Source organism: Lygodium microphyllum, chromosome 8, assembly GCF_053477565.2.
Source record: "Lygodium microphyllum isolate KBCC chromosome 8, Lygodium_microphyllum_v1.1.10, whole genome shotgun sequence".
NCBI classification, from domain to species: Eukaryota; Viridiplantae; Streptophyta; class Polypodiopsida; order Schizaeales; family Lygodiaceae; genus Lygodium; species Lygodium microphyllum.
The window spans coordinates 61,062,452-61,088,548 of NC_141142.1; the positions used below are offsets into that span (position 1 = coordinate 61,062,452).

Sequence of the window (26,097 nt, forward strand, 5' to 3'; positions counted from 1 at the left end):
TCAAGGCTGGACAGTAACATGCTGGGTTGGACAAAGTAGAAATAGCCTTGGGCATCTCTAGACTGCATCATCTTGCTATCGGGGGTTGCATAGAGGCTATGTACTGCGCCATCTCTTCACAAAAGGTGCTGATTTCATTGTTGCTAGCTGTCTTGGACTGTATACAGGTGCCTCTCCACAATTCGTGCAGATATTGCCTGCTTTTTATTGATGAATGCGAGCAGAAGCAATCAGAATATGTGTGTTGATCCAGGTGCAGCAGTAGTTGAGTGAACAGTGAGTGAGAGTCAAAGTCGATGAATAGGTGTGTACCAATGTAGTACACACAAAGAACAAAAGAATGTATTTATACTTAGGGTACAGTACACTTACACCCTCAAGGGTGTCTTCACATGTGTAAAGTAATATACACATGGGAGAGCGTAAGGGCCTTGAAACATGGCATTCTTAGCCAGGCATACAGCACTCTAGGGCAGCCCAAAATCCTTGACCAAACGACCAAGCCAAACACCTTCTTTCGAAGCTTCAATGGCTGAAATATATTCAGCCTCATTGGTAGAAAGTGCTACTATTTTTTGCAATCTAGACTTGCGAGTATCCAAGTCACCTACCATGTTTGCTCTAGACTTAAGAGTATCCAAGTCACCTACCATGTCTGCATCACAATACCCCTGCAGATCTAGTGTACCCTTTCCATAGCAAATACATTTTCTTTGTGCGCCCTTAAGATACCGTAAGATGCATTTCACTGCTTCCCAATGTGCTTTGCCATGATTTGACATAAATCTACTCACAACTCCCGCTGCATGAGCAATGTCAGGTCTAGTGGTAACCATAGCATACATGAGTGAACCACAAGCTGAAGCATAAGGAACACCCTTCATAGAGCTAGCTGCCTTATCATCTTTCGGGCAATCTACTTTGCTAAGCTTAAGATATGGTGGTAAAGGAACACCAAGTGGCTTAGCATCAACCATGGAAAAACAAATCAAGTACTTTGCTAATGTACTTTTCTTGTGAGAGAAACAAGAGTTGCTGCTCTCTACCTCTCGTCACACGCATGCCCAAAATGTGTGTAGCTACACCTAAGTCCTTCATCGAAAAGGATGAATTTAGTTGTTTTTTCAGTGCATTAACCTAGCTTTTATGCTTACCATCAATAAGCATATCATCCACATAAAGCACAGTATAATTAGGCTGCCATCATCAGCCTTCTTGATATATAAGCAGTGATCTGCATTACTTCTTTTAAACCCATGAAGGCATCAAACTTTTTATACCAATGTCTAGGAGCTTATTTCAAACCATACAAACTTCTCCTCAGCTTACAAACCAAATGCTCCTTTCCTTGTAAAACAAAGCCTTTTGGCTGCTTCATGTACAGCTCTTCTTCCAAATCACCATGCAAGAATGCAATTCCAGCATCCATTTGATCAAGTTCAAAATCCATAGATGCTACAATAGCAAACAATACCCGAAGAGTGATCATTTTGACAACAGGTGAAAAGACTTCCTAAAATTAAATCCCCTCTTTCTGTGTATAGCCCAGAGCCACAAGCCTGGCTTTGTATTTTGGTTTGGCATCCACTTGATTTTATAGGCCCATTTGCTAGGAATAGCTTTCCTATCTTTGGGTAATGAAACTAAATCCCAAGTATAATTCTGATTCAATGACTTCATTTCTTCCTGCATAGCTAGCTTCCACTTTTTCTTTAACTCACAAGATAATGCCTCTTTATATGTAAGAGGCTCACCTTCGTCTGTGAGTAAAATGCAGTCCAAAGAGGGATCAAACCTTTGTATAGGTCTCCTAACACAAGTAAACCTTCTCATCCAATGATCTATGTTATCAAGTAATGGATCCACATCCAAAGGAATGTCAATGGCATTATTTGGCTACTGAACTGCATGTTCAAGTCGCTGTAATACATTTTCAGGCTGTTGTAATTCATATTCAGCATGCTAATTTTGTTGCCCAAGCCAGTTTTGAGCATCCCTTTGCTGCCCATTTTCATCCGGCTCAATGATGATACGCTGATTATTACAACCAGCATCAAATGGAGCTGAATTTTCAGTGGCTGATGGCTGTTCAAGTGACTGATCGAGTTGAAATTTCACCTTCTTTTTGTCTAAGACATGAGATGTGACACTTTTCAACAACTTTGACTCATTCAATACCACATCTTGACTACATAACACCTTTTTCATGCTTGGAATCCAAACTCTATAGCCCATTTCACCTTCATCTCCAAAACCCATCAAGATGCCTCTATGGGATTTCATGTCAAGTTTGGTTTTGCTATCAACAAGTACATGTACATAGCATTCGCAGCCAAAGACCCTTAAGTGGTCATATGAAGCAGGTTTGCCAAACCAAACCTCTTCAGGGATGCCATGTTCAAGTCCATGATATGGAGATCAGTTGCAAATATATACCACGATTTTAAGTGACTCTTCCCAAAACGATTGTGGGAGATAAATATGGACAGCATGCATCGAATCTTCTCATATAATGTGTGATTCATTCGCTCAGCCATACTATTAGATGATGGATTATAAGGAGTTGTAAGTTCCCGTTTAATCCCATTGACATCACAAAACTTCATGAATTCTTTAGATACATACTCTCCCCTGTTGTCCATTCTTATGCATTTTAATTTTAAATCCTTTTGAGTACTCACAAATGCATAAAACCTTTTAAAAGCATCCAATGCCTCGCTTTTCTACTAAAGCAAGTAAACCCAAAGCTTTCTAGAAAGGTCATTAATAAAGACACAAAATAATGAAAACCACTATGAGTTTTTATTGGCATGGTGCATACATCAAAACGGACTAATTCCAAGTTACATGCCTTCCTAGATGCTCCATGAGAATATAAACTCTTTACATGTGCTCCCAAAACACAGTCATCACAAAAGTCAAGCTTTGAGTTTTTTACATCAACTCTCTCAAGTGAAGAAAGTGCCTGCAAACCTTTTAAAAGCATCCAATGCCTCGCTTTTCTACTAAAGCAAGTAAACCCAAAGCTTTCTAGAATGGTCATCAATAAAGATACAAAATAATGAAAACCACTATCAGTATTTATTGGCATGGTGCATACATCAGAATGGACTAAATCCAAGTTACATGCCTTCCTAGATGCTCCATGCGAATATGAACTCTTTACATGTTTTCCCAAAACACAGTCATCACAAAAGTCAAGCTTTAAGTTTTTCACATCAACTCTTCCAAGTGAAAAAAGTGCATGCAAACCCTTTTGGCGCATGTGTCCAAGACGCTTATGCCGTTCCTTTTTACCATCTCTAGTGACTAGCATAGACCCTTTCTGTATCTTCCATATTCCACCACTAAAAGTAGTGAAGTAATCCCAGTTGTCTAGCTACCCAACAAAAAGCAAACTCTTCTTGATGCTAGGTATATACCTAACATCATGAATGATCAATTCCTGACCATTTTAAACAGCAAGCATTAGCTTGCTTCTTGCATTCTTGTTCCTTTTTATAGTACCTGCAGTCGGGCTTTTTATGTTCTTTGCATCCGCATTGATAACAAGTGATATCTTACTGTTTTTCCTTGCTTTTGCTGCGACTTTTGTTCTTATTTGCAGCATTTGACCTATTTTCAGTTCTTCCTTTTACATTATAGGCTAATCCATTGTTTTCCCCGCTTGCTTTGCATCTAATCTCTTCATTGAGAATAGAACAATGCAGACCATCAAATGTCAAGTTGGGGTTATTGCTCAATGACACAACCAATGCTTCCCATTAATCAGGCAAAGCCATGAGCAAGAACATAGCCCTCAATTTAGGATCAAAAGCTTGCAAGCCTACATCCTGAACTGACTCAAAATATCAATGAAAGCATTCAAATGCTCTGAGGTAGGCTTAGACTCGTCAAGCTTCAAGTTAACCAACTTTCGCATGAGATGTATTTAATTGACAGGAGTTGTATTCTCATATGTAGCCTTGAGTTTCTTCCAAACTGCATCCTTGATATCAACCAAGATATCATCTCTGACAACCATTTTAATGTAAGTAATGGCCTTTTTACTCATTTTAGCCCAATCGTCATCTAACAAAGCAATAAGCTTATGTTCTGCCAAAGGCATCGTGATTCGTCACAATCCTTCAAAAAGAGTATATCCTACATACGATCTTTCCAAAGATCAAAGCCATTGCCATCAAATTTACGAATCTCAAAGAGATTCTGTGTCAAATGTAGATGCACTGCCAGCCCTCTCCAGCAATAAAGTACTGCAATAAAATGCTGAATACTTTCAGCCAATGGCAAGGTTGCTGAATGTAACAGCAAGTACATACAATTGTACTTCCAAGATGTCCAAGAAGCAAATGTTTTGCTGCAATTTCAGTCTCAAGTTCTGATTACAGCACATGCATGAATCAAATATGATACATTTATATTAATAACACCTCCCACTTCAGTAATACATCACCATAATACCCACATGCAATAACCCAAGTGTTGTATATAACACTGTTCCACTGCATAATGAGTATTCAGCAATACATATACCAAGAGAAGCTGCCCTTTTACAACATTTGAAACATCCCGAGTTCAAATTTCTCCCACTAAACAGTGAATCTACTGTAAATTTCACTATCAAAGCTTAAATTGGCTCAAAATGCATCATTGATGCAAAAAGCCCCAAAATTAGGAAATCTGCCCCAATTGCATCAATACATTCTCTTGAGCATCAAATACCGACAAATGTTGCAGAAATTTCACAAATTCTCCAAAACTCCCAAATTTCGGATTCCAATTGTGCACAAAATTCAATGAAATTAGCTCAACTAAGCAAAATTTCACTTATACAAGAAAAACCCCAAATTTTCCAAGGCATGTGCACCCAATCTCTGCAATTTTTGGGCCAACAGTCATTGTCATGCGTGTCCAGCACCAAATCTAGGAAAAGCCCCAAATTTTTTGGTTTAAATTCGCACAGGTCTGCGTTCTATGCTTGCACACGTGAACACCTGATAGAGAAAGAGGAGAAAATTTGCAAATTTAAAAAAATGGCTTGTCAAATTGTTGACCCCGTCTGCCAGATCAGTCGCCTGGCCCCTCACCCATCACACGCAGTCTGGTCGCCCGTTGGTCAGCTGTCGTCAACTCCTGTCTGCCCTTAAACGCAAAAAACGCAAATTTGTGTCGCGATGGAAACTCCTCTTCAGGTTGATTCTGCGCTCAGTCAGCCCTTAAACACTGCTCTGATACCATGTCAGAGTGCAGCGGTGCGGAAGCGTAGGACTGAGAGAGAGAGAACGCAGAGAGAGAAGGGAGAGAGAGAGACAGTGGACGATGAAGATCTGCTGTATATAGAATGCTGAATACAAGGATATACACGGGCGCAGTGCGCTGGACTGCGTGTCTCCACCTCGACGATGCGACCTGCTGTCCACCTCGAAGTCTGCTGCAGTCTGCACTGTCTGCTGTCTGAAATCTGTGAACAGAGACAGAAAACTGTGCGGCACCGGTCTGTAATCTGCGTCAGAGAAGTGTGTACAGACTGCTGAAAGTGTCGACTATAAATAGCCGAAATCTGCCAGGAAATAGGGCGCCAGAAATAGGGCGCAGCCAGGAAATAGGCCGGCTGCACTGGGCTGCAGGCAGTCGGACTGCCACGTGGCAGTCCGACTGCACAGTCCGACTGTGCAGCTGCCCTGCTGGTCCGACTGTGCAGCTGCCCTCCAAACAGGCTATGATCTCTAACACCCCCTCTCAGAGCCTGGACAGGGCAGAAGCCTGAGGGATCTGGAATGTCGCCGAAGTAGAGCCTGAGGAAGCGCCTTCGTAAACAAATCCACAAGATTGTCCTGCGTCTTGCAATATTCCACAGTGATGGTCTCATCCAGAAGCTTTTCTCAGATGAAGTGGTACTGGATCTCAATGTGCTTCGTCCGGGCATGAAAAACAAGGTTCCTTGCCAAGGCAATGCAACTTTCATTGTCACATCGCAGTAATGTAGGACGAGTCTAGGGGCACCCAAGCCCCTCCAACAATCTCCGAAGCCACAGAACCTCGCATGTGGTGGAAGACGCGGCCCGATACTCCGCCTCAGTAGACGAAAGGGCTACCGTGGGCTGCTTCTTGCTACTCCATGAAATAACACCTGCACCCAAAGTAAAGCAGTAACATGTAGTAGACCGCCTGTGGTCCACGTCACCGGCCCAGTCCGAGTCGCTCCAACCTGCAAGTACAAGATCTGACCCATCTGTCCCTGCGGGGTAATGAATCCCTAAATCAGACGTCCCCCTCAGATACCGAAGTATCCTCTGAGCAGCCTGCCAATGCACCGTCTTAGGTTCACTCATGAACCCTGCCAAGAGCCCAACAGCAAAACATAGATCAACCCTCGTGTTGAGAAGCCAAATCAAAGCCCCAATCAACTGTCGATAGCGGGACGCATCCGCCAAAGGAGAAGCTGAATGGAAAGTGGCCTTCCAATTCGGATCCATAGGAGTAGAGAGGGCCCGACAATCTTCCATCTCAAAAGACACCAAGAGCTCCTGTACATATCTCTGTTGGGAGATAAAGATCCCCCTCTGAGACTGATAAATCTCATGGCCTAAAAAAAAATGGAGTAGACCCAAATCCGTCATCTCGAACGTCCGATGTAAAGCTAACTTTGTCTCCTGGACCTGCTGTGCAGCATCACCTGTGACAATCAAATCATCAACATATAAGACAAACAGCACACAACCATCCTCGGAAGTGTGTACATACAGCTGCGAATCGGCCTTGGACCGCCGATATCCCAACTGAGACTGGAGGAACGAATCAATCTTCTCGTTCCAAGCTCGCGGGGCCTGCTTGAGGCCATACAAGGCCTTCTTCAACCTGTAGACTTTCCCATCTGAAGAACCAAAGCCAGGAGGCTACTCAACATAGATCTCCTCCTTCAAATCACCATTCAGGAAGGCCGACTTCACATCCAACAGATAAACAAGCCATCTCCTATGGCCAGCCAAAGCAAAAACAGCTCTAATGGTTGCCATACGAGCTGTGGGGGCAAAAGTGTCATGACAGTCAATCCCTGGGCGCTGTGCAAAACCTTTAGCAACAAGGCGAGCCTTGTGCTTATCCAAAGTACCATCACTGAGGTATTTGGTCTTGAAGACCCACTTGACTCCAATCACCTTCTTCTTCGGGGGGCGTGGCATAAGTGACCAAGTGCCATTCCTCTCAATAGCCTCCAACTCAGCTTCCATAGCTTTCTTCCATGGGGCGGACTGTAAAGCCTCCTTCACGGAGGTGGGCTCACGATCCTGCATAACACAGGTCATCAAACAATAGTTGGAGCAAACAAGCTCCGAAGAATGCGCCTGGTGCCTCCGTGACCGCCGCGGACCATCCTGCGGTCCCCACTCCTCAGGAACCCCCTCGATCCCTGAATCACGGAGTGTGTCACGGGCCTAGCGAGGAGGAGGCCGAACCTCCCCTCGTTGTTCTCCATCAGTAGAAGACTCAGGAATATCCACCGGTGGTAACTCCTCAGAGGGGTCCGGTGGAACAGTAGACTCTGTGTCAGAAACAGAATCATAATCAAAAGGCACGGGCTCCAGTGGAACTGTAGAAGGAGCCCAACTCTCCCCTGGATCTCCAAGAACGGGATGCTCCTCACCCGTTGAAGTAGCCGGAACCTCCACAAACCGCACATCGCGGCTACTGTACACATCCCGCTTGACGGGATCATACAATCAGTAGCCTTGGGACTGGGAGCTGTAGCCAACAAATACCTGTTTTCGAGAAGCCGCTTCAAATGTATCACGGTGAGCCTTGGGAATGTGAACATAGGCATCACACCCAAAGACCCGAAAGTAAGAAACATCTGGCTTCGTCCCAAAATAAGCCTCAAATGGAGTCATCCCTTCCACGGCCGAAGTAGGAGATCGATTAAGGATGTGGACTGCAGTAGCCATAGCCTCGGCCCACAGAACCTGAGGGGTCTGTCGGTGCTCCATCATGGTGCGCGCCATCTCGATCACACTGCGGTTCTTCCGTTCAAGAATACCATTTTCTTGAGGAGTATTGGTATTGGCAAACTCCTGGTGAATTCCTCTATCTGCACAAAACCGAGCAAACTCATTAGACACAAATTCACCTCCCTTGTCGGATCGCAAGGTCTTCAACTTCCGGCCTGATCAGTTCTCCTCAAAGAGAAGCCAATCCTTGAAGTGCGAGAAAGCTTCTGACTTTAGTGCCAAAAAGTAGGCCCATGTCATCCTGCTATAGTCATCCACGATCAGCATGAAGTACGAGCTCCCACGCAGGGACTCATTCCTCATAGGGCCACATAGATCCGTAGATACTAGCTCCATCGGTGAAGTAGACCGCCGCGAAGCTGTGTGGGGAATGGCATCCCTATACTGCTTCCCCCGAATACAAGAGACACATGGATGCTGGCTCACCACTATATCCGGCAACCCTCAAACAAGCTGTCCACGTGACGCCCTCCGAAGATAGTCATAGTTCAGGTGACCAAACCTAGCATGCCATAACTCTGACTGTGACTGTGAGGTAAGAAGAAGAGTAGAGAGGGCGGTGGAAGACTTCAGTTTGTAAATGCCGTTCTCCTCATATCCAGATGATAGAACCTTCCGCGATCCACGATCAAGGACGCGCACTGTAGTACTGTCAAACTCCACCAGAAGACCAAGGGAGCAAATCTTATGAACTGAAAGGAGATGGTACCCTAGTCCTGGTACATGCAAAACCTCTGAGGTATGCGTACCACCTCGTCCATCCGGAATAAGCTGCATCTTACCCCGACCTGCAACAGAAACTGAAGAGCTGTCGCCAATGAGAATCTGCCCACGCGAGGGTCGCAACTGGGCAACACCATCTGATGAAGGAGTCATGTGCCGTGAGGCACCACTATCAACAATCCACTCTCGAGCCTGGGGGGCCGTCATCGCAGCATCAGAAGCATTCGGTGAAGCGTCCTCAATGACAGCTAGATGAAGAAATGCAGCTGATGAGGGTGCAGCCACTGCTCCAGAATCCTTGGTTTCCTTCTTCTTGGTGTCCTTCGTGTCTTTGTCAGGGCAATCCTTCTTCCAATGGCCAGTCTTTCCACAAATATGGCATGTGGAGTCTTTGTCCTTGTCCTTCTCCTTGTCCTTCTTGGACTTGTTATCCCCCTTCTTCTTCTTTTGGTCCTTCCCCTTCTTCTGAGAGGCTTGACCTGTCAGCGCCTCCGTCTTGGAAGCATTCTGTCCCTTTAACTGTTCCTCTTGGTCCAAGACCATAGGAACCAACTCTTCCCACCGAAGAGTAGACTCTCGCCCAGAAGCAATGAGGGCAGAGTAAAATGTACCGAATCGTGGCGGCAACTGGGACAGTAGTGTGATCTCCATGTCTTCGGAGGAAATCGGCTTCCCCGCATTCTGAACCTGCATCTGTAGCTGCCTTAGCTTGTTAATGTGTTCCCGTAGCGAAGAAGACTTATTGACGGACAAGGTCCGCATCTGTACCTCCAAAGAAACCCTCTTCATTAGGGTCATCCGATTGTACATCTGATCAAGCTCCAGCCATATCTCCCGAGCCACCGTCAAGTACTCGATGTGAGCAATCACGGCTGTAGTGCATGATAGAAAGAGAAAGGATCGAATCCTCGCATTCAGTTTGTCCCAATGAGACTGGGCCTTGGCCAACTCCGCACGAGCATCGGAAGAGAGTTTGGACTCATCTCTTACCGAGGGCCGGTCAATCTCCTCCTGTACCAACTCCGCCAAATCAAAGGACTCAAGAATGGCCAACATCATGACGCGCCAAATGCGGTAGTTGTCGCCGTCGAGCTTCTGATCTGTAGGAAGAGTCGGTAAGACAGGCACCTTCCGGTCCATGATCGCCTGGAACTCCAAGTCAATCTCTGTAGACATCTTCACCTGCAATGCCTTCACAAACGCAAAAGCAGCCCCCTCTGACTGGGAAAACTCAGCCTGCTAAGGCTCTTCCGCGTCCTGAACCTTCTTCACCCGCCGAAGGCGATGAAAAAGCAAAACCTGCACTTGTAGGCTAAAAACTCAAACTTCCTCCGCGTCAAACAACAGTAAACAGCAGCAAATCCACCACCTGTACTCCTTTCCTGTGCGCCCACACTCGTTTCAGCCTTGTTCCAAGGCGCAGCCCTCCTGTCTGCCCTTAAACGCAAAAAACGCAAATTTGTGTCGCGATGGAAACTCCTCTTCAGGTTGATTCTGCGCTCAGTCAGCCCTTAAACACTGCTCTGATACCATGTCAGAGTGCAGCGGTGCGGAAGCGTAGGACTGAGAGAGAGAGAACGCAGAGAGAGAAGGGAGAGAAAGAGGCAGTGGACGATGAAGATCTGCTGTATATAGAATGCTGAATACAAAGATATACACGGGCGGAGTGCGCTGGACTGCGTGTCTCCACCTCGACGATGCGACCTGCTGTCCACCTCAAAGTCTGCACTGTCTGCTGTCTGAAATCTGTGAACAGAGACAGAAAACTGCGCGGCACCGGTCTGTAATCTGCGTCAGAGAAGTGTGTACAGACAGCTGAAAGTTTCGACTATAAATAGCCGAAATCTGCCAGGAAATAGGGCGCCAGAAATAGGGCGCAGCCAGGAAATAGGTCGGCTGCATTAAATGCAGCCGACTGGGCTGCAGGCAGTCGGACTGCCACGTGGCAGTCCGACTGCACAGTCCGACTGTGCAGCTGCCCTGCTGGTCCGACTGTGCAGCTGCCCTCCAAACAGGCTATGATCTCTAACAGCATAGACCCTTTCTGTATCTTCCATATTCCACCACTAAAAGTAGTGAAGTAATCCCAGTTGTCTAGCTACCCAACAAAAAGCAAACTCTTCTTGATGCTAGGTATATACCTAACATCATGAATGATCAATTCCTGACCATTTTAAACAGCAAGCATTAGCTTGCTTCTTGCATTCTTGTTCCTTTTTATAGTACCTGCAGTCGGGCTTTTTATGTCCTTTGCATCCGCATTGATAACAAGTGATATCTTACTGTTTTTCCTTGCTTTTGCTGCGACTTTTGTTCTTATTTGTAGCATTTGACCTATTTTCAGTTCTTCCTTTTACATTATAGGCTAATCCATTGTTTTCCCCGCTTGCTTTGCATCTAATCTCTTCATTGAGAATAGAACAATGCAGACCATCAAATGTCAAGTTGGGGTTATTGCTCAATGACACAACCAATGCTTCCCATTAATCAGGCAAAGCCATGAGCAAGAACATAGCCCTCAATTTAGGATCAAAAGCTTGCAAGCCTACATCCTGAACTGACTCAAAATATCAATGAAAGCATTCAAATGCTCTGAGGTAGGCTTAGACTCGTCAAGCTTCAAGTTAACCAACTTTCGCATGAGATGTATTTAATTGACAGGAGTTGTATTCTCATATGTAGCCTTGAGTTTCTTCCAAACTGCATCCTTGATATCAACCAAGATATCATCTCTGACAACCATTTTAATGTAAGTAATGGCCTTTTTACTCATTTTAGCCCAATCGTCATCTAACAAAGCAATAAGCTTATGTTCTGCCAAAGGCATCGTGATTCGTCACAATCCTTCAAAAAGAGTATATCCTACATACGATCTTTCCAAAGATCAAAGCCATTGCCATCAAATTTACGAATCTCAAAGAGATTCTGTGTCAAATGTAGATGCACTGCCAGCCCTCTCCAGCAATAAAGTACTGCAATAAAATGCTGAATACTTTCAGCCAATGGCAAGGTTGCTGAATGTAACAGCAAGTACATACAATTGTACTTCCAAGATGTCCAAGAAGCAAATGTTTTGCTGCAATTTCAGTCTCAAGTTCTGATTACAGCACATGCATGAATCAAATATGATACATTTATATTAATAACACCTCCCACTTCAGTAATACATCACCATAATACCCACATGCAATAACCCAAGTGCTGTATATAACACTGTTCCACTGCATAATGAGTATTCAGCAATACATATACCAAGAGAAGCTGCCCTTTTACAACATTTGAAACATCCCGAGTTCAAATTTCTCCCACTAAACAGTGAATCTACTGTAAATTTCACTATCAAAGCTTAAATTGGCTCAAAATGCATCATTGATGCAAAAAGCCCCAAAATTAGGGAATCTGCCCCAATTGCATCAATACATTCTCTTGAGCATCAAATACCGACAAATGTTGCAGAAATTTCACAAATTCTCCAAAACTCCCAAATTTCGGATTCCAATTGTGCACAAAATTCAATGAAATTAGCTCAACTAAGCAAAATTTCACTTATACAAGAAAAACCCCAAATTTTCCAAGGCATGTGCACCCAATCTCTGCAATTTTTGGGCCAACAGTCATTGTCATGCGTGTCCAGCACCAAATCTAGGAAAAGCCCCAAATTTTTTGGTTTAAATTCGCACAGGTCTGCGTTCTATGCTTGCACACGTGAACACCTGATAGAGAAAGAGGAGAAAATTTGCAAATTTAAAAAAATGGCTTGTCAAATTGTTGACCCCATCTGCCAGATCAGTCGCCTGGCCCCTCACCCATCACACGCAGTCTGGTCGCCCGTTGGTCAGCTGTCGTCAACTTGACCTGTCTCACTGCACACGACCTGCCCCGTCGACCTGACCTATCACACTGCACACAACCTGTATTGGTCGTCTTCTCCCTAACTCCATCTGCTGCACGCTGGGACTATACTGTCTCACTTGTCGACTGCTACCTGATTGCTGGTCACGACTGCCTGCACCGATTTTCATGCTCTGATACCACTTTGATGAGTGCGAGCAGAAGCAATCAGAATATGTGCATCGATCGAGTTGCAACAGTAGTTGAGTGAACAGTGAGTGACTCTCCTCTTTCCTAGCCTTGCAGTGTAGTATCACCAACTGATAGATGACTTCAAACACCTCTTTGGCACTGTGCTACCCGCATCCTTCCCAGATACAGTGGCTGGTGCAAGGGTACCAAAGGTGCCGGTCACAGCCATTGACGTCAAGAAAATCCTAACTGAGTTGTAAATCACAGCTGCTAACTCCACAGTGCTTCAACAGATTGTTATCCCAAGGCAGCCTAACCAGTATCATCAACACCATGCTTTCAGACACCAAACTACAATGCACATGGTTTGGGCTTACACTAACCCCCAACCGGAGACCACTTGCTAGGCGAAGCCCAACCCTATGTCGAATGACGTGGATTTACCCAATTCCAAGGTCGATGTTGTATGGACAAGGCACCCCCCATATGAACCCCAACCAAGTGCAAAGGCTTCATGAGATACCACACCCAATCAACTCACACTGCACCAGCAGCAGGCCCTTCACCGCAATGAGTGTTGTCCTCCTTTGCCTAAACTCCTCCCCTCCCCCACAAACGCCTCCCCCAAACCTCTGTCTGCCCCCTCCCCCTCCTTCACAATCACCTCGGTAGCCACAACCAGTAACCAGCTCCCCCCACCCGCCCACCCTCAAAAAAGGGCCCTCCCCACCGCAAATGTCACCGCCCTCTGCTTAAACCCCTTCCTCCACCTATGCCTCCCCTCGCCTCTGCCCCCTCCCCCACCTTCACAATTTTCTCAGTAGCCACAACCAACACCCACCCCCCACATTGTAGACACAAAAATCTAAGTATTTGTTTTCTATTTACACCTTCCATAGCTCACTTCTGCTTTGCCAGCCCGAAATCTAAGGAGCTGAGCTGTATCTATCACCTGCAGAGGCAAATCTTCCATCCTGTATTGCCAATGGCCTGCTATGTCTCTCAATAACGGCACCAACATTCATGTCTGGCTACAGTTGACTGCACACACAAAGGAGCAGTGATTGATAGCAAGAGAGCTTCAGAAACATTTCTGCATGCAGAATTTGACCAATCTAACACTATCAACATCACCGGAGTACCTCAAAACCTTGAAAATAACTGTTCAAATGCTTGATTCTAAGCTCAGACGTTTACCCTCCTGCACATAAGAGAAGACACGAGCTATTTTCTTCCTCTACACATCGTGACACACACAGCCACACCCTTTTCCACTACAACCTAAAAGCAGCAAAGAATCTTCTTCCTCTACACGTGATACACACAGCCACACCCTTTTCCACTACAACCTAAAACCAGCAAACGATTAGCAAAATGTGTTTCCATAGTGGCTTTAAACTCTATTAAAAGGTGTCTCCAACAATTAATGCATTCAAGTACAAACAACATCATCTCATACCTATCATCTCCTCTTTCATCTTTTCTCGTCGCTCTGCAACAATAGGTTCCAAACGCTTCACAGTTCTTCGAGCTTCATGATTCTCTGGGTTCAACTCCAAGACTTTATTGTAATCTGCATTATTAACTAAGTTGGTTAAGAAAAATAATTTAAACTCCAAGACTATATTTAAATCTGCATTATTAACTAAGTTGGTTAAGAAAATTTATTTAAATTTCCCTTTTGTAATCCTCATTCCTAAAGCTCCTTTCAGCAAGCCAGCACAGTTCTTATGCAGAAGGGGCCTTGGTAATTTTAAAAATGTTCAGCCTGGCCTGTTTTGCAAGATATGGCACACCTGCTAAGGCCTCTTCAAGGCGATCCAACTTTTCTTCAGCTTGTGCTCTTCGTAAAAAAGCTTTGACATATGTCGGGTTGAGCTCCAAGGCTTTTGTGCTCTTCTCCACTGCTGCTTCGTATTGTGTCTGAAAGAAAAAAATTCAAAGCCCACTGCATTACTTCTCTGCATTAAAAAGTACCCACGTCTGTTATCACCATCTTCAATCATTATAAAAATGTCCATACATAATTGAAGCCATTTAATCTGAAACAATGGTTGATTAAAAACTTTAAAGCAACTGAGTTGTTACCTTTCAACATCCTGTAAGCCATTTATCAACTTTAGCGGCTGTAATCCTGCACAATACTTAAACACACTGGCCAGCAACCTAGGTCCTAGAGATAGCCAATGATTGTCAAGATGCACAATAATCTGGTGTCACATCCTACTCCTTCAGAAGTGTGTCAATGCATGGGCGTACAGGAATTCACAGCACTCCTTTCAAAATTCTCCTCAAAGCACACAACTGAAAGCTGAAAGTACAAGCATTAGTTGTGTATAGAAACCCTTGGAAACGTTAGCAGCCATGACACTGCAACATTCTCAAAAGTGTGGAGCAGCAAAATGCTCCTGGATCTGAGCATCCCCCACACAGATAATGATCATCCACAGTTTACTGTAAGGTCAAGCGACAGCTGCACAAATCTACCCCTAACAAACTACTAATGCAAAACTATGTCAATGAATTGCCGTAAAACAATCCTCAGCCCCTTCAAAATTCTCCTCACTGAGAACATAAGGCTCAAAACTTATAAGAGGATCGTAAGCTGGAATCGCTCACCAATCACTTACTGGTCTGACCGAATTTGGCACTGACTAACGTCCCTTCGATGCCACTAGTCAAACTCATGGTAACCACGAAACACGTTTCGCTGGCACTAAAACATGAAACACCTAAAACATTTCACCGAAACGCCAAACGCCTTGAGTGAAACGGCTGACTGAAACATGATTTTTAAATTGAAATTTTTATGTTTTTTCTTGCTTTTTTGAGGTTTTTGGACACTCTACATAAAGGATACAGATCATTTGTTGATATGAAAGGATTCACATGGTATAAATGTGTAAACTATCTTATATGTATTATTTAATCATTTGACTTGGTATTTCACTTGCGACTTGCCCAAAGGTGAAACGTGTAGGGGTGAAACGCAATGTTTCAGGGGTGAAACGTTTTGGGGGTAAAATGTTTCGCACTTATGAGCTCTGGGATCAAGACAGAGGTTATGACCTAGAGAGTATGTCGTACTCCGAAACAGATCCCGAAATGCAGCAAGGCAGCCTCCATGTGTAGAACACCAGCAAATGCAACCAGAGGCTGAATTTGATGCAAACAAGCAGTGAGGAGAGAGAAAAACTAAAAACGCAAGTACCTAAGGAGAGAGAAAAACTCGGCCACAACTGAAGACTAGACAACTGTGCATGAAGTGTAGGCGACAACTAGAGGAGAGAGAAACTCAGCAAACGCAAATGTTTGATAGCTGGCAACGACAGTGTGACTAATGGCGACAACTCCAGCTGATGACATCGACAATAAATGCAAGGTTCTAAGTACAAGCAACAACTCCAAGGTACCACACAACAGCTCCAAGATCAGGCAACATCTCACAGGTGGAGTTGGAGACTAGAATCACGCACCAAATGATAGCATACAGCAAGGGGAAGGTCCAACCACGATGTCCTCCACAAATGGGGTGTGGGCAACAGAGATACGGCTCCCAAAGCCTGCAAAAACGAGATTGAGGGAGAGTGGTAGGCTACGTGCCTATTTATATAAAGTCTGGTCCACCCAAATTAGGGTTTGGCATGTGGGACACAGTAACTCTCTAGGATTGCGTTTCTTTTAAAATAATAAGGTTTCTACCTTAATTAAGCATGTCTTGGAGCTATTTAAGTCAGGCTACTGCTTTTTAAGCTCAACAAGGGAAAGAAAAGGGGGGAGAGAAGAATGGTGAACACTGCAGAAGACAGAAGAATGGTGAACACTGCAGAGAATGAATGTTGAATAGAGAGAGCAGATATATACAACCAGCTGCAGATGTATGGACATCCAAATCTCTCTCAATCTGCACAAATCACAGAGTGAAAATGACCAAGGGCAGGCCTGCCATAAATAGGCACAAAAGAATAAAATAATGCAGCAGGTCAACCAGCAAAAATTGGCTACTGCAGCAAAAAAATGGCCGACAGCTGCAATAAATGCACAGGCTGCCATGTGGCACCTGCTTGACCTGCACACTGTCCGAGTGCTGCTGCATGCCTGTCCGTCCTGCCTGCTCCTACATCATTGCCTGTTCGCCTAGCAATAGCCCATCAACCTGCTCCTACACATGGTGATGCTGTCTAAACTGCCCAACACTGCCCTGAACAAGCCTCTACCCATCCCAAAGTTACCAAATCTCTAACACCCCCTCTCAGATCTTGGACATGGCATAAGGCTAAGGCTCTTTCTTGCACTGTTGCACATCAATGGTCCCATCCAAGATCTTCTCATGCATGAAATGATATTGTATCTCCATGTGCTTTGCCCTCGCATGAAATATGAGATTCCTCGCAAGGCTATGCAACTTTTATTGTCACATAGTAGTTTAGTGGCTCTGAGCTGATCACATCCAAGCTCACCTAACAATCTCCAAAGCCAAACGCTCTCACAGGTGGTAGAAGAAGCCACTCAATACTCAGTCTTTGTTGAAGAAAGGGCAACTATAGGTTCCTTCTTATTGCTCCAAGAAATCACACTTGTACCTAGAAGAAAACAACAGCCTGTCATCGATCAATTATGATAAACATCACCAAGCTAGCTTGAGTCTGTCCAACCTTGTAACACCAAAGCCGGAACCGATTGCACTTGTTGGATGTTATCCCTTTGTCTCCGTGTATAAAGTTATACGGGTGTGAACACACCCTTATTGTACCCTAACATACAAATACATTCTTTATTCTTTGTGTATCATCACAATCCGGTACGCCTATCTTTGTATTCACTCTCTCTCACTCTTGACAATACTGCTTGCGCTTTTGTCTCACACTTCCATTGTGCACTCTCCCCTTCAAACTCGTATCAGAGCTACCGCTAAGGGGTGTGTGTTTCCCGAAGTCCATGGGGGTCAACTCCAACTCATCCACACGAAGAAACATCAAGTTGTCAATTTTTTTAGGCACATGCGTGTACTAGACAGAGGCAACAGGTCAAAAACCCTGAATCTATGTAGGCGACAATCTCTCTGGTCAATTTTGGCCAGGTGAGTGCACACAACAGTTCGTCAGTGTTAGTGCAAGCGACACCTCTCTGACCAAGCGACACACAGGTGATAGCTCATGTGATTAGGCGACAGTCAGTTTTGACTAGTGAAACACAAGCGACAGCTCACGACAACTCACGGCAATCAGTCAACAATCTATTTGACATTTCTATGTGACTTGGCACATTTATACAGGCCCTGGGGTTCACGGGTAGAAACACAATTAAGATTTCTTGGCAATTTCATGGCTGAAATTTGGGACTTTTCCTAGATTTGATGTTGTTCATGCATAACAACGACATTTTGACCCCGAAATTGCAAACATTTTGCACATTGGCTTTGGAAAAATTGGGGCTTTTCATGTATCATTGAAATTTTGCTCAGTTGAGCTGAATTTACTGACATTGATGCACATTTGGACCCGAGAAGTTTGGGACTTTTGCAAATTTTATGAAATTTTGCTAAATTTGCTTGTTTTATGATCTCGGGAACATGTAATGCAATTTGGGCAGATTATTCCGCGAAAATTTGGGGCTTTTGCTGAAATTTGTGGATTTTGGCAAAATTGATGTGTGAAATGCACTTTGGGACATTGTTGAAGCAATCTTGGTGCTATGAGTAGTGTAATTTGAGTTTTTTATCTCCCACTTATGAGATTTTGGAGAAATTGCAGAGAATTTTTTGTGTTTTTCTGTGTATCAAAAGTTGATTTGGGCACATATGTATGGAATATACATGTTAGACAGCTCCTATTGAGTTGATGTATTGCTGAATATTCATGGTGCAGCAGTCTTACAGATCATTTGCAGATCTAGGATTGTTGCAAATCTATTTTTGGTGATATCGCTGAAGTGGAAGTCACTTGGCAGTGATGCATGCATGTAATGTATGCTGAAATTTTAGTTATAATGCTAGAAGTCATCCTTTTAACTGCTATACATCTATTTGGGCACTGTCAATAATACAATGACACTAAATCTTGCTCTTATTTCTTGAAATTTTGGGCTGAAATTAGCTGAATATTAAACTTGTTGTTTGTTGTCGTGCATTACAGCATTGGTTTTTGGTGCATTGTTGACAAATGGCCACTAATGCTTCTAGCAATAGTGACACTAAATCCCTTCTTGAAATCAAGAGGTTTGATGGCACTAGCTTCGATCTGTGGAAGGGCGAGATGCAAGGCATTTTGTTTCTCAAGGACTGTGATGATGCTCTCTTGGAAAGTAAGCTTACACTATGGTAGATGAGGATTGGGCTAGAATCAACATTAAGGCCATTGCATACATTAAAATAGTTGTATCTGATGATGTACTTACAAATATTAAGTGTCTTGATACAACTTATGTGGTATGGAAAAAGTTAATGGATATTTATGAAAATACATCTCCAATGAATTAAGTGCATCACATGGCAAGCTTGTGAATATGGAGTTGGATGAGTCTAAGCCAACATCTGAGCATTTGAGTGCTTTCACAAGGATTTTAAGTCGGTTGTGGGAATCTGGTTTGCAACCCTTCAATGATAGACTAAAGGCTATTTTCTTGTTGATGACTTTGTTTGATAGCTGGGAGGCTTTGGTTGTTTCACTTAGCAACAACACTGCTTTAACCTTTGATAGTGTTAGGAGCTCTATCCTCAATGAGGAGATCAGAAGAAAGTCCAATGGAGAAAGCAATAGTTCAATCTATCATCTGAGAAGTAGATCAGAGAAGATGGATAATGCAGCAAATAAAGGCAAGAGTAGAAGTAAAATCAAGGGCAAACAACATGGTGTAACTTGCTATCATTGTGGGCCTAAAGGGCATAAAAAGCCCGATTGTTGATATTACAAGAAAGAGCAAGAAAGAAAGAAACAGCATGGAAAGAAAAAGTTAGGATGACAAGAAAGATAATGACAACTCTTCCTCAAAATAAGTTGCAAAGGCAAATGTTGCATCTAGTGTGGTCATTGAAGAACTTCTTGACACTAGAGAGATACTTGTGCCAGTCTCATAGAATAATGTACATGTTATGGCAGCAGCAAGTGATATGCATATCACCAAAAAGGATGTGATTGTTCCTTTACTGTCAGCCCATAATGGGCTGTCCCAATCATGGATAGTGGACAGTGGTGCCTCTTTTCATGTTACTCCCTCTTTGGAGTTATTTTCTACATACACTGCAAGTTGCCTAGGCAAGGTTTTACTTGGGCAACAACTATGCATGTGAGATAGCGAATGCATGTACCATTCACTTGGTCCTTAAAAACGGCCAAGACCTCATTTTACAATTGGGCAACTTGATGCAAGAGGGTATTTTACTACCTTTGGTGCTGGATCTTGGAAAGTCCAAAAGGGCTCTATGCTGAGTGCTAAAGGCAGTAAAAGGGGGACTTTGTAGTATTTGCATTGTAAAGCATTACCTGGCAAGTTCTTGATTGTGGCTGAAGTTCATTCACATATGGAACTTTGGCACAAAAGACTTGGCCATATGAGCCAAAAAAGCTTTCAAGTTTTCTCCTCTTTAGGGAGATTTCATGTAGAAGGCTCTGGTCTCAAATTTTGTAATGATTGCGTACATGGAAAACATGTAAAGTCTCCTTATTACTTTGTTGTCATTAAGAAATCCAATGCTCTTGATTTAGTACACTTTGATGTGTGCACTATGCCTGTTAGTTCATATGGGGGTGGACGATACTTTGTCACTTTTATTGATGATTTCAGTAGAAAGTATTAAGAGGGAGTTGACAGCCCCTTATAATCTTGCATCAATTAGCGAGGCTGAAAGATATAATGGCATACTTTGTGTGAGAGTTAGATGCATACTCTCCATAGCTGATCTCCCACAACAATTCTCCAGAGGCTCTTAAAACTGCAATTCAAGTATGAAATCACTCTCCAAATCATACATTCGAAAATGGCATTCCTAAAGAGGTTTGGTCTAGCTAACCTGCTTCATATGACCATTTGCATGTCTTTGGTTGCGATACCTTTGTGCATGTGCCTATAGATCAAATAGACATGAAATCTATCAAGGCCATCTTCATGGGATATGGAGATGAGGAAGAGATGGGTTATAGAATTTGGCTTCCTCAAGGCAAGAAAATAGTATGCAGCCGAGAAGTAGTATTTAATGAGGCAAAATTGCTGAAACATGCTACAGAGGGTGACCTTGTCAAAAAGAAGGTCAAATTTCAGCATGAACAGCCAGCCATTAGCTAAAGATTCTATTCCTTTTGATGTTGAAAATAAGTAGCGATCAATCGTGCTACAGCCGAAAGACAATGAACAGCAAATAGATGCACAGGATGGAATAGGACAGCAAGAAGAACATGCTGAAAACATATCATACCAGCAAGAAAATGCTGAAAATCAGCTACCTAGTGATGGTGTGCACATACTTGAGGATGTAGGCCCATTGCTTGACAATACAGATCATTGGATAAGAAGGTCTACACGTGTCAAAATGCAAGCAGCCAAAGAGATTTCAGCCATCTTTGGATTGCATTTTGTTGACTGATGAAGATGAGCCTCTGACATTTAGAGAGACACAGTCATGTGAAAACAAGAGAAAGTGGGAGCTTGCTATGCAAGAAAAGATGAAGTCTCTATATGCAAATAACATATGGGAGCTTGTATCTTTACCCAAGGATAGAAAAGCTATTCCTAATAAATGGGTTTACAAGGTGAAATGTATGGAAGGGAAGCCCAAGTACAAGGCACGGTTGGTTGCTAAGGGCTATATATAGAACAAAAGTATAGACTTTCAAGAGGTGTTTTCACCAATGGTGAAGATGACTACACTTTGTGTTTTGTTTGCTCTCACTACATCCTTGGATTTAGAGGTGGATCAGATGGATGCGAAGATTGCTTTTCTTCATGGTGACCTAGCTGAAGAGAAGTACATGAAACAGCCAAAAGGTTTTGTTATTCCAAGGAAAGAGTATTTGGTTTGTAAGCTGAAACGCAGCTTATATGGGCTGAAACAAGCCTCTAGACAATGGTACAAAAAGTTTGATACCTTCATCCTCAGTCAAAGACTTAAATGCAGTTATGCAAATCATTGCTTATACACTAAAAAGGCTGATGATGAAAGTCTTATTGTGAAGGCCTTACATGTGGATAACATGCTGATTGCAGGAAAGCATAAGAGTACTTCGAATGCTCTTAAAAGGCAGCTAAGTTCAACCTTCTCAATGACAGATTTGGGGGCAGCTAAACACATTTTGGGCATGCGTATTAAAAGAGGTAGAGAGTAGTACTTGTTGTTTCTCTCACCGGACAAGTACATTAGCAAAGTACTTGACAAGTTTCATATGGCTGATGCTAAGCCTCTTGGTATGCCTTTACCACCACATACAAAGCTTAGCAAAGCTGATTGCCCAAAGGATGATGCAATTGCCAGTGTTATGAAGGGCATACCTTATGCATCAGCTTGTGGATCTTTGATGTGTGCTATGTCAAAAGACAATGTACCAGTGAGACAATAGGGTTTGCGTAGGGAAACACGGAGTGAGCTCGGCAAACATTGAGAAGAGAAGAGAAGAGAGAAGAAACTCGGATGAATAGAATGATGAAGATTTGAATCATGGAGTGAATGTGATACAAGGGAACAAGGGTGCCGTAGCACAAGGAAGATGATGAAGACAGCCACAAACCACGAACCACAATCTCCTTCTAAAGGGGTGTGAGGCAAGTCGAGAGACTAGAGAGAAAAGGTGACGGACTAAATGAATCAACCGTGAGGAATGAGTGACAGAGGCAGCTTATAAATAGGCAAGATACTATCTAGGGTGGTGCCTGGAGGGAGGGCGTCGGCTATCTAGGGTAGCACCCCACTGTGGGGGCCCAAACCCTTTTTGGGGCTATCCACTATGAAACCCTAAATGCAAAACCCGAAATCCTAAACGCAAAACTACGAAGGAAGGGTTTCTCAACATCCCCTCTCAAGCCCAAAAAGGGGAAGAAGAGAACAGTGAGGTGGAGATGGAATGCTACATGTTGAAGAATGCTCGTGCAGCAGGTGCCACTTGGACAGTGTCCCTCGATGAGAAATGGTTTACTTGCCCAAGCGCCCTAGTACAAAGATGATGAAAACACACAATGCATTGGAGAAATGTCGGACTTTGTGTGGTATCGAGAACCATAAGGATATGCCCGTACTCCATCTCAAGAGTTGGCTCCATGCTGACCAAGTAACCAAGGCAAAAAGAAGAGGAGGAAGAAGATGTAGAGGATACCGAAGATCCAAGATTTCCACCTAAAAGGTAACCTGCAGAAAATAACAGTAGACAGAGTGAACTGGAGAACTCGAAACTCAACCTCAGGAGAGAAGCCACTAGCTCCGTGCATCCATGCAAGAAGGAATACGAAAGCCTCGTCACCAAGTCACGGCAGAGCCTTCAAGTCCCCAATCTAGGTAGATCTTCGAGATCCTGGGTATCAATAGGTGAGATGACCACTGGAAGGAAGCCACCCCATCCAAGGGTAGAAGAAGAAGGTAAAGGGCCTCCACCAAGATGTATGAAGGATTGAGCGGTGGGTGATGAACCCCTTTGAAACTAGAGGAATAGGAGCCCCATTTGAAGTCGGAGTAGATGTAGATGCCCCCTCGGAGGGCAAAGAAAGATCATCCCCCTCTGAGTCCCCCTATGAGGTAGATAAGGAATCCAAAAACTCATGGATTATCGACTCCAAAATATTTGAGAATGAAGGAAGTGCCACCAATCGTGCCAAAGAAGGTATTTGGGGTGGTGAAGAACTCCCATAGGTGGCCTCTTGAACCTGAGTAGGAGAGGGTTAAGGGTGGGGCTTAGACTGAGTAATGAGTGGGCAAAACTCACTGCTTCTCAATGGGGTGGACCGGGAAGCCAAAGAAGAGAAAGGAGTCGAGCACCCACTATCTCTCGAAGAAGCGGACTGACAAGGAGACAGTATCAAACAATCACTGTCTCTCGATGGAATGGACAGCACAACCACAAGCCATGGTAGCCACTGTACCAAAAAATAGATGGGAGAAGACTACCACTGGCATTGTGACGATCTCCAAGAGGTTGTAGCGCCAATCGATCCTCCATGTGCTCGAAAGGGCTTAGTGCACATCACATACGTCTTATTGCCTTAAGCATAGTACTCTCATAGCCGATACAGAACGATCTCTGTGCCCTAGAAAGGAGAGGTGGCAAGGATAGTGACGGTTGGGAGATGCATATACTTCGAGGGGGTGGAAAGCAAAGGTCAAAGTCGGCAAGCATCGATGGTGTGTCCAATGATGCCACAATAGGAGCACCCAGTGGTCATCTATTGGTAAAGAAGCCATGGGTATCAGTGTGCCTTGCTTAAAAAGGAAGACATCAGCCACAAACCATGAACTACAATGTCCCCCTCAAGGGATCTGAGAGCAATGCAAAGCATAAGCGCGAACCGCAATGTCCGCCTCAAGGGATGGGAGGGTAGTGGAAGGGTTGGAAGTCAACTGCCAACCAGTGGGAGGAGGATACTACCAACACTAAGAGATTGCAACCAATAGAAAAACGTAGGGTACAGCAGTATGGTGGAGCTGTCGCGTTATAGAGAATAGCCGCCAGCAGATTGACTGAGCCGCTAGGTTGCAGAGAACAGCTGCCAGCACAGTAGGGAGGAGCCACCAAGAGTCTAGCTAAGCCGCCAGCAGTAGAGAACAAAGCCACCACCAGCAGGGAGGATCCGCCAACAGTCTGTTGCTGAGCCACCAATAGCACAGAAACAGCTACAAGCAGTCTGGCTGAGATGCCAACAAAGAGGAGCCACTAGCAGTCTAGCTGAGCCGCCAACAGCAAAGAAACAATCGCCAACAGTCTAGCTCAACCACCAGCAAGCAAGGAGGAGCTGCCAGCACTCTTGCTTGGCTGCCAGCAGTAGAGAAGAACCGCCAATGCAAGGAAGAGCCGCCAGCTGACTGGGAGGTGGAGGCGACAGCAACAGCCTTGAACGCAGGCTGGAAACAGCAAACCCAAGAGGGAGCAGCCGCCAGTTAGGATGTTGATGCAGCGAAAGATGAAGAGAAGTGCATGACGAACCCGCCACTGGTCTTTGCCTTCACTGCAGTGGAGGATCTTTGCCACTCTTTGAGCATATCCAGCTCTGATAACATGTCAAAAGACGACGTACAAACAAGTCAATAGGGTTTGCAAGGAGGAACATGGAGTGAACTCACTAAACACTGAGAAGAGAAGAGAAGAGAGAAGAAACTCTAATGAATGGAATGATGAAGATTTGAATCATGGAGTGAATGTGATACAAGGGAACAAGGGTGCCGTAGCACAAGGAAGATGATGAAGGCAACCACGAACCACGAACCGCAATGTCCTCCTAAAGGGGTGTGAGGGCATTGCAGAAGCTCGAGAGAACAGTTGACGGACTAAATGAATCAGTCATGAAGAATGAGTGACAGAGGCAACCTATAAATAGGCAAGAGACTATCTAGGGTGGCGCCCGGAGGGAGGGCGCCAGCTGTCTAGGATGGCGCCCCACTGTGGGCACCTAGGCCCTTTTAGGGGCAGTCTACTGTGAAACCCTAAATACAAAACGCAAAACGCAAAACTACGAGTGAAGGGTCTCTCAACATGCTATGGTAGCAACTCACCCTAACATTGCTCATGCAATGGGAGTTATTAGTAAATTCATGTCTAACCCTAGCAAGCCACATTGGGAAGCAGTGAAATGTATCTTCAAATACTTAAAAGGTACACAAGCGTATATGCTATGGAAAGGGTACACTAGAGTCGCAAGGATCTATGATTCGGACATGGCAAGAAATCTTGACAGTAGGAAATCTACCAGTGGATCTGTCTTTACTTTCAAAGGTGGGGCTATCTCTTGGTATTCAAGGTTCCATAAAATTGTGGCACTAAGTACTACAAAGGCTGAATATATTTCAGCCACAAAAGCCTCTTAGGAAGCTATTTGGCTTGGCCATATAGTCAAGAATTTTGGTCTTTCTTCACGTACTCCAATGCTTGGTTGTGATACCCAGAGTGCAATATGTCTGGCTAAAAACACCATGTTCCATGTGCGTACCAAACACATAGATGTTCGATATCACTTCATTCAACAAGTCTTGGATGATGGTCTTGTCACAATGACTAATATCAAAACCCAAGATAACCCTACAGATGTTCTCACTAAGAGCCTTGCGAAGGCTTATCAGCATAAGCATTGCATCCGATTAGTAGACATTGGTTAGCTTAAAGGTATCACTTTGGGCCTTTAAGTGGGAGGTTGTTGGCTGTAAAGTCCCTTGATCTCCGTG

General features: G+C 44.1%; 1 protein-coding gene across 3 annotated transcripts in view; it reads right to left on the reverse strand.

Moving 5' to 3' along the window:
• The window catches only part of TPR1 (Tetratricopeptide repeat (TPR)-like superfamily protein), a 52,499-nt gene that overhangs the window by 12,543 nt on the left and 13,859 nt on the right, over positions 1-26,097 (reverse strand). For all 3 annotated transcript variants that reach the window (XM_087683010.1, XM_087683012.1, XM_087683011.1), the window contains exons 3-4: positions 14,546-14,672; positions 14,209-14,322 (exon numbers count right to left, since the gene is read on the reverse strand). In XM_087683010.1, coding sequence (XP_087539136.1) covers positions 14,209-14,322; positions 14,546-14,672 — 241 coding nt within the window. The remainder of the gene's footprint in view (positions 1-14,208; positions 14,323-14,545; positions 14,673-26,097) is intronic.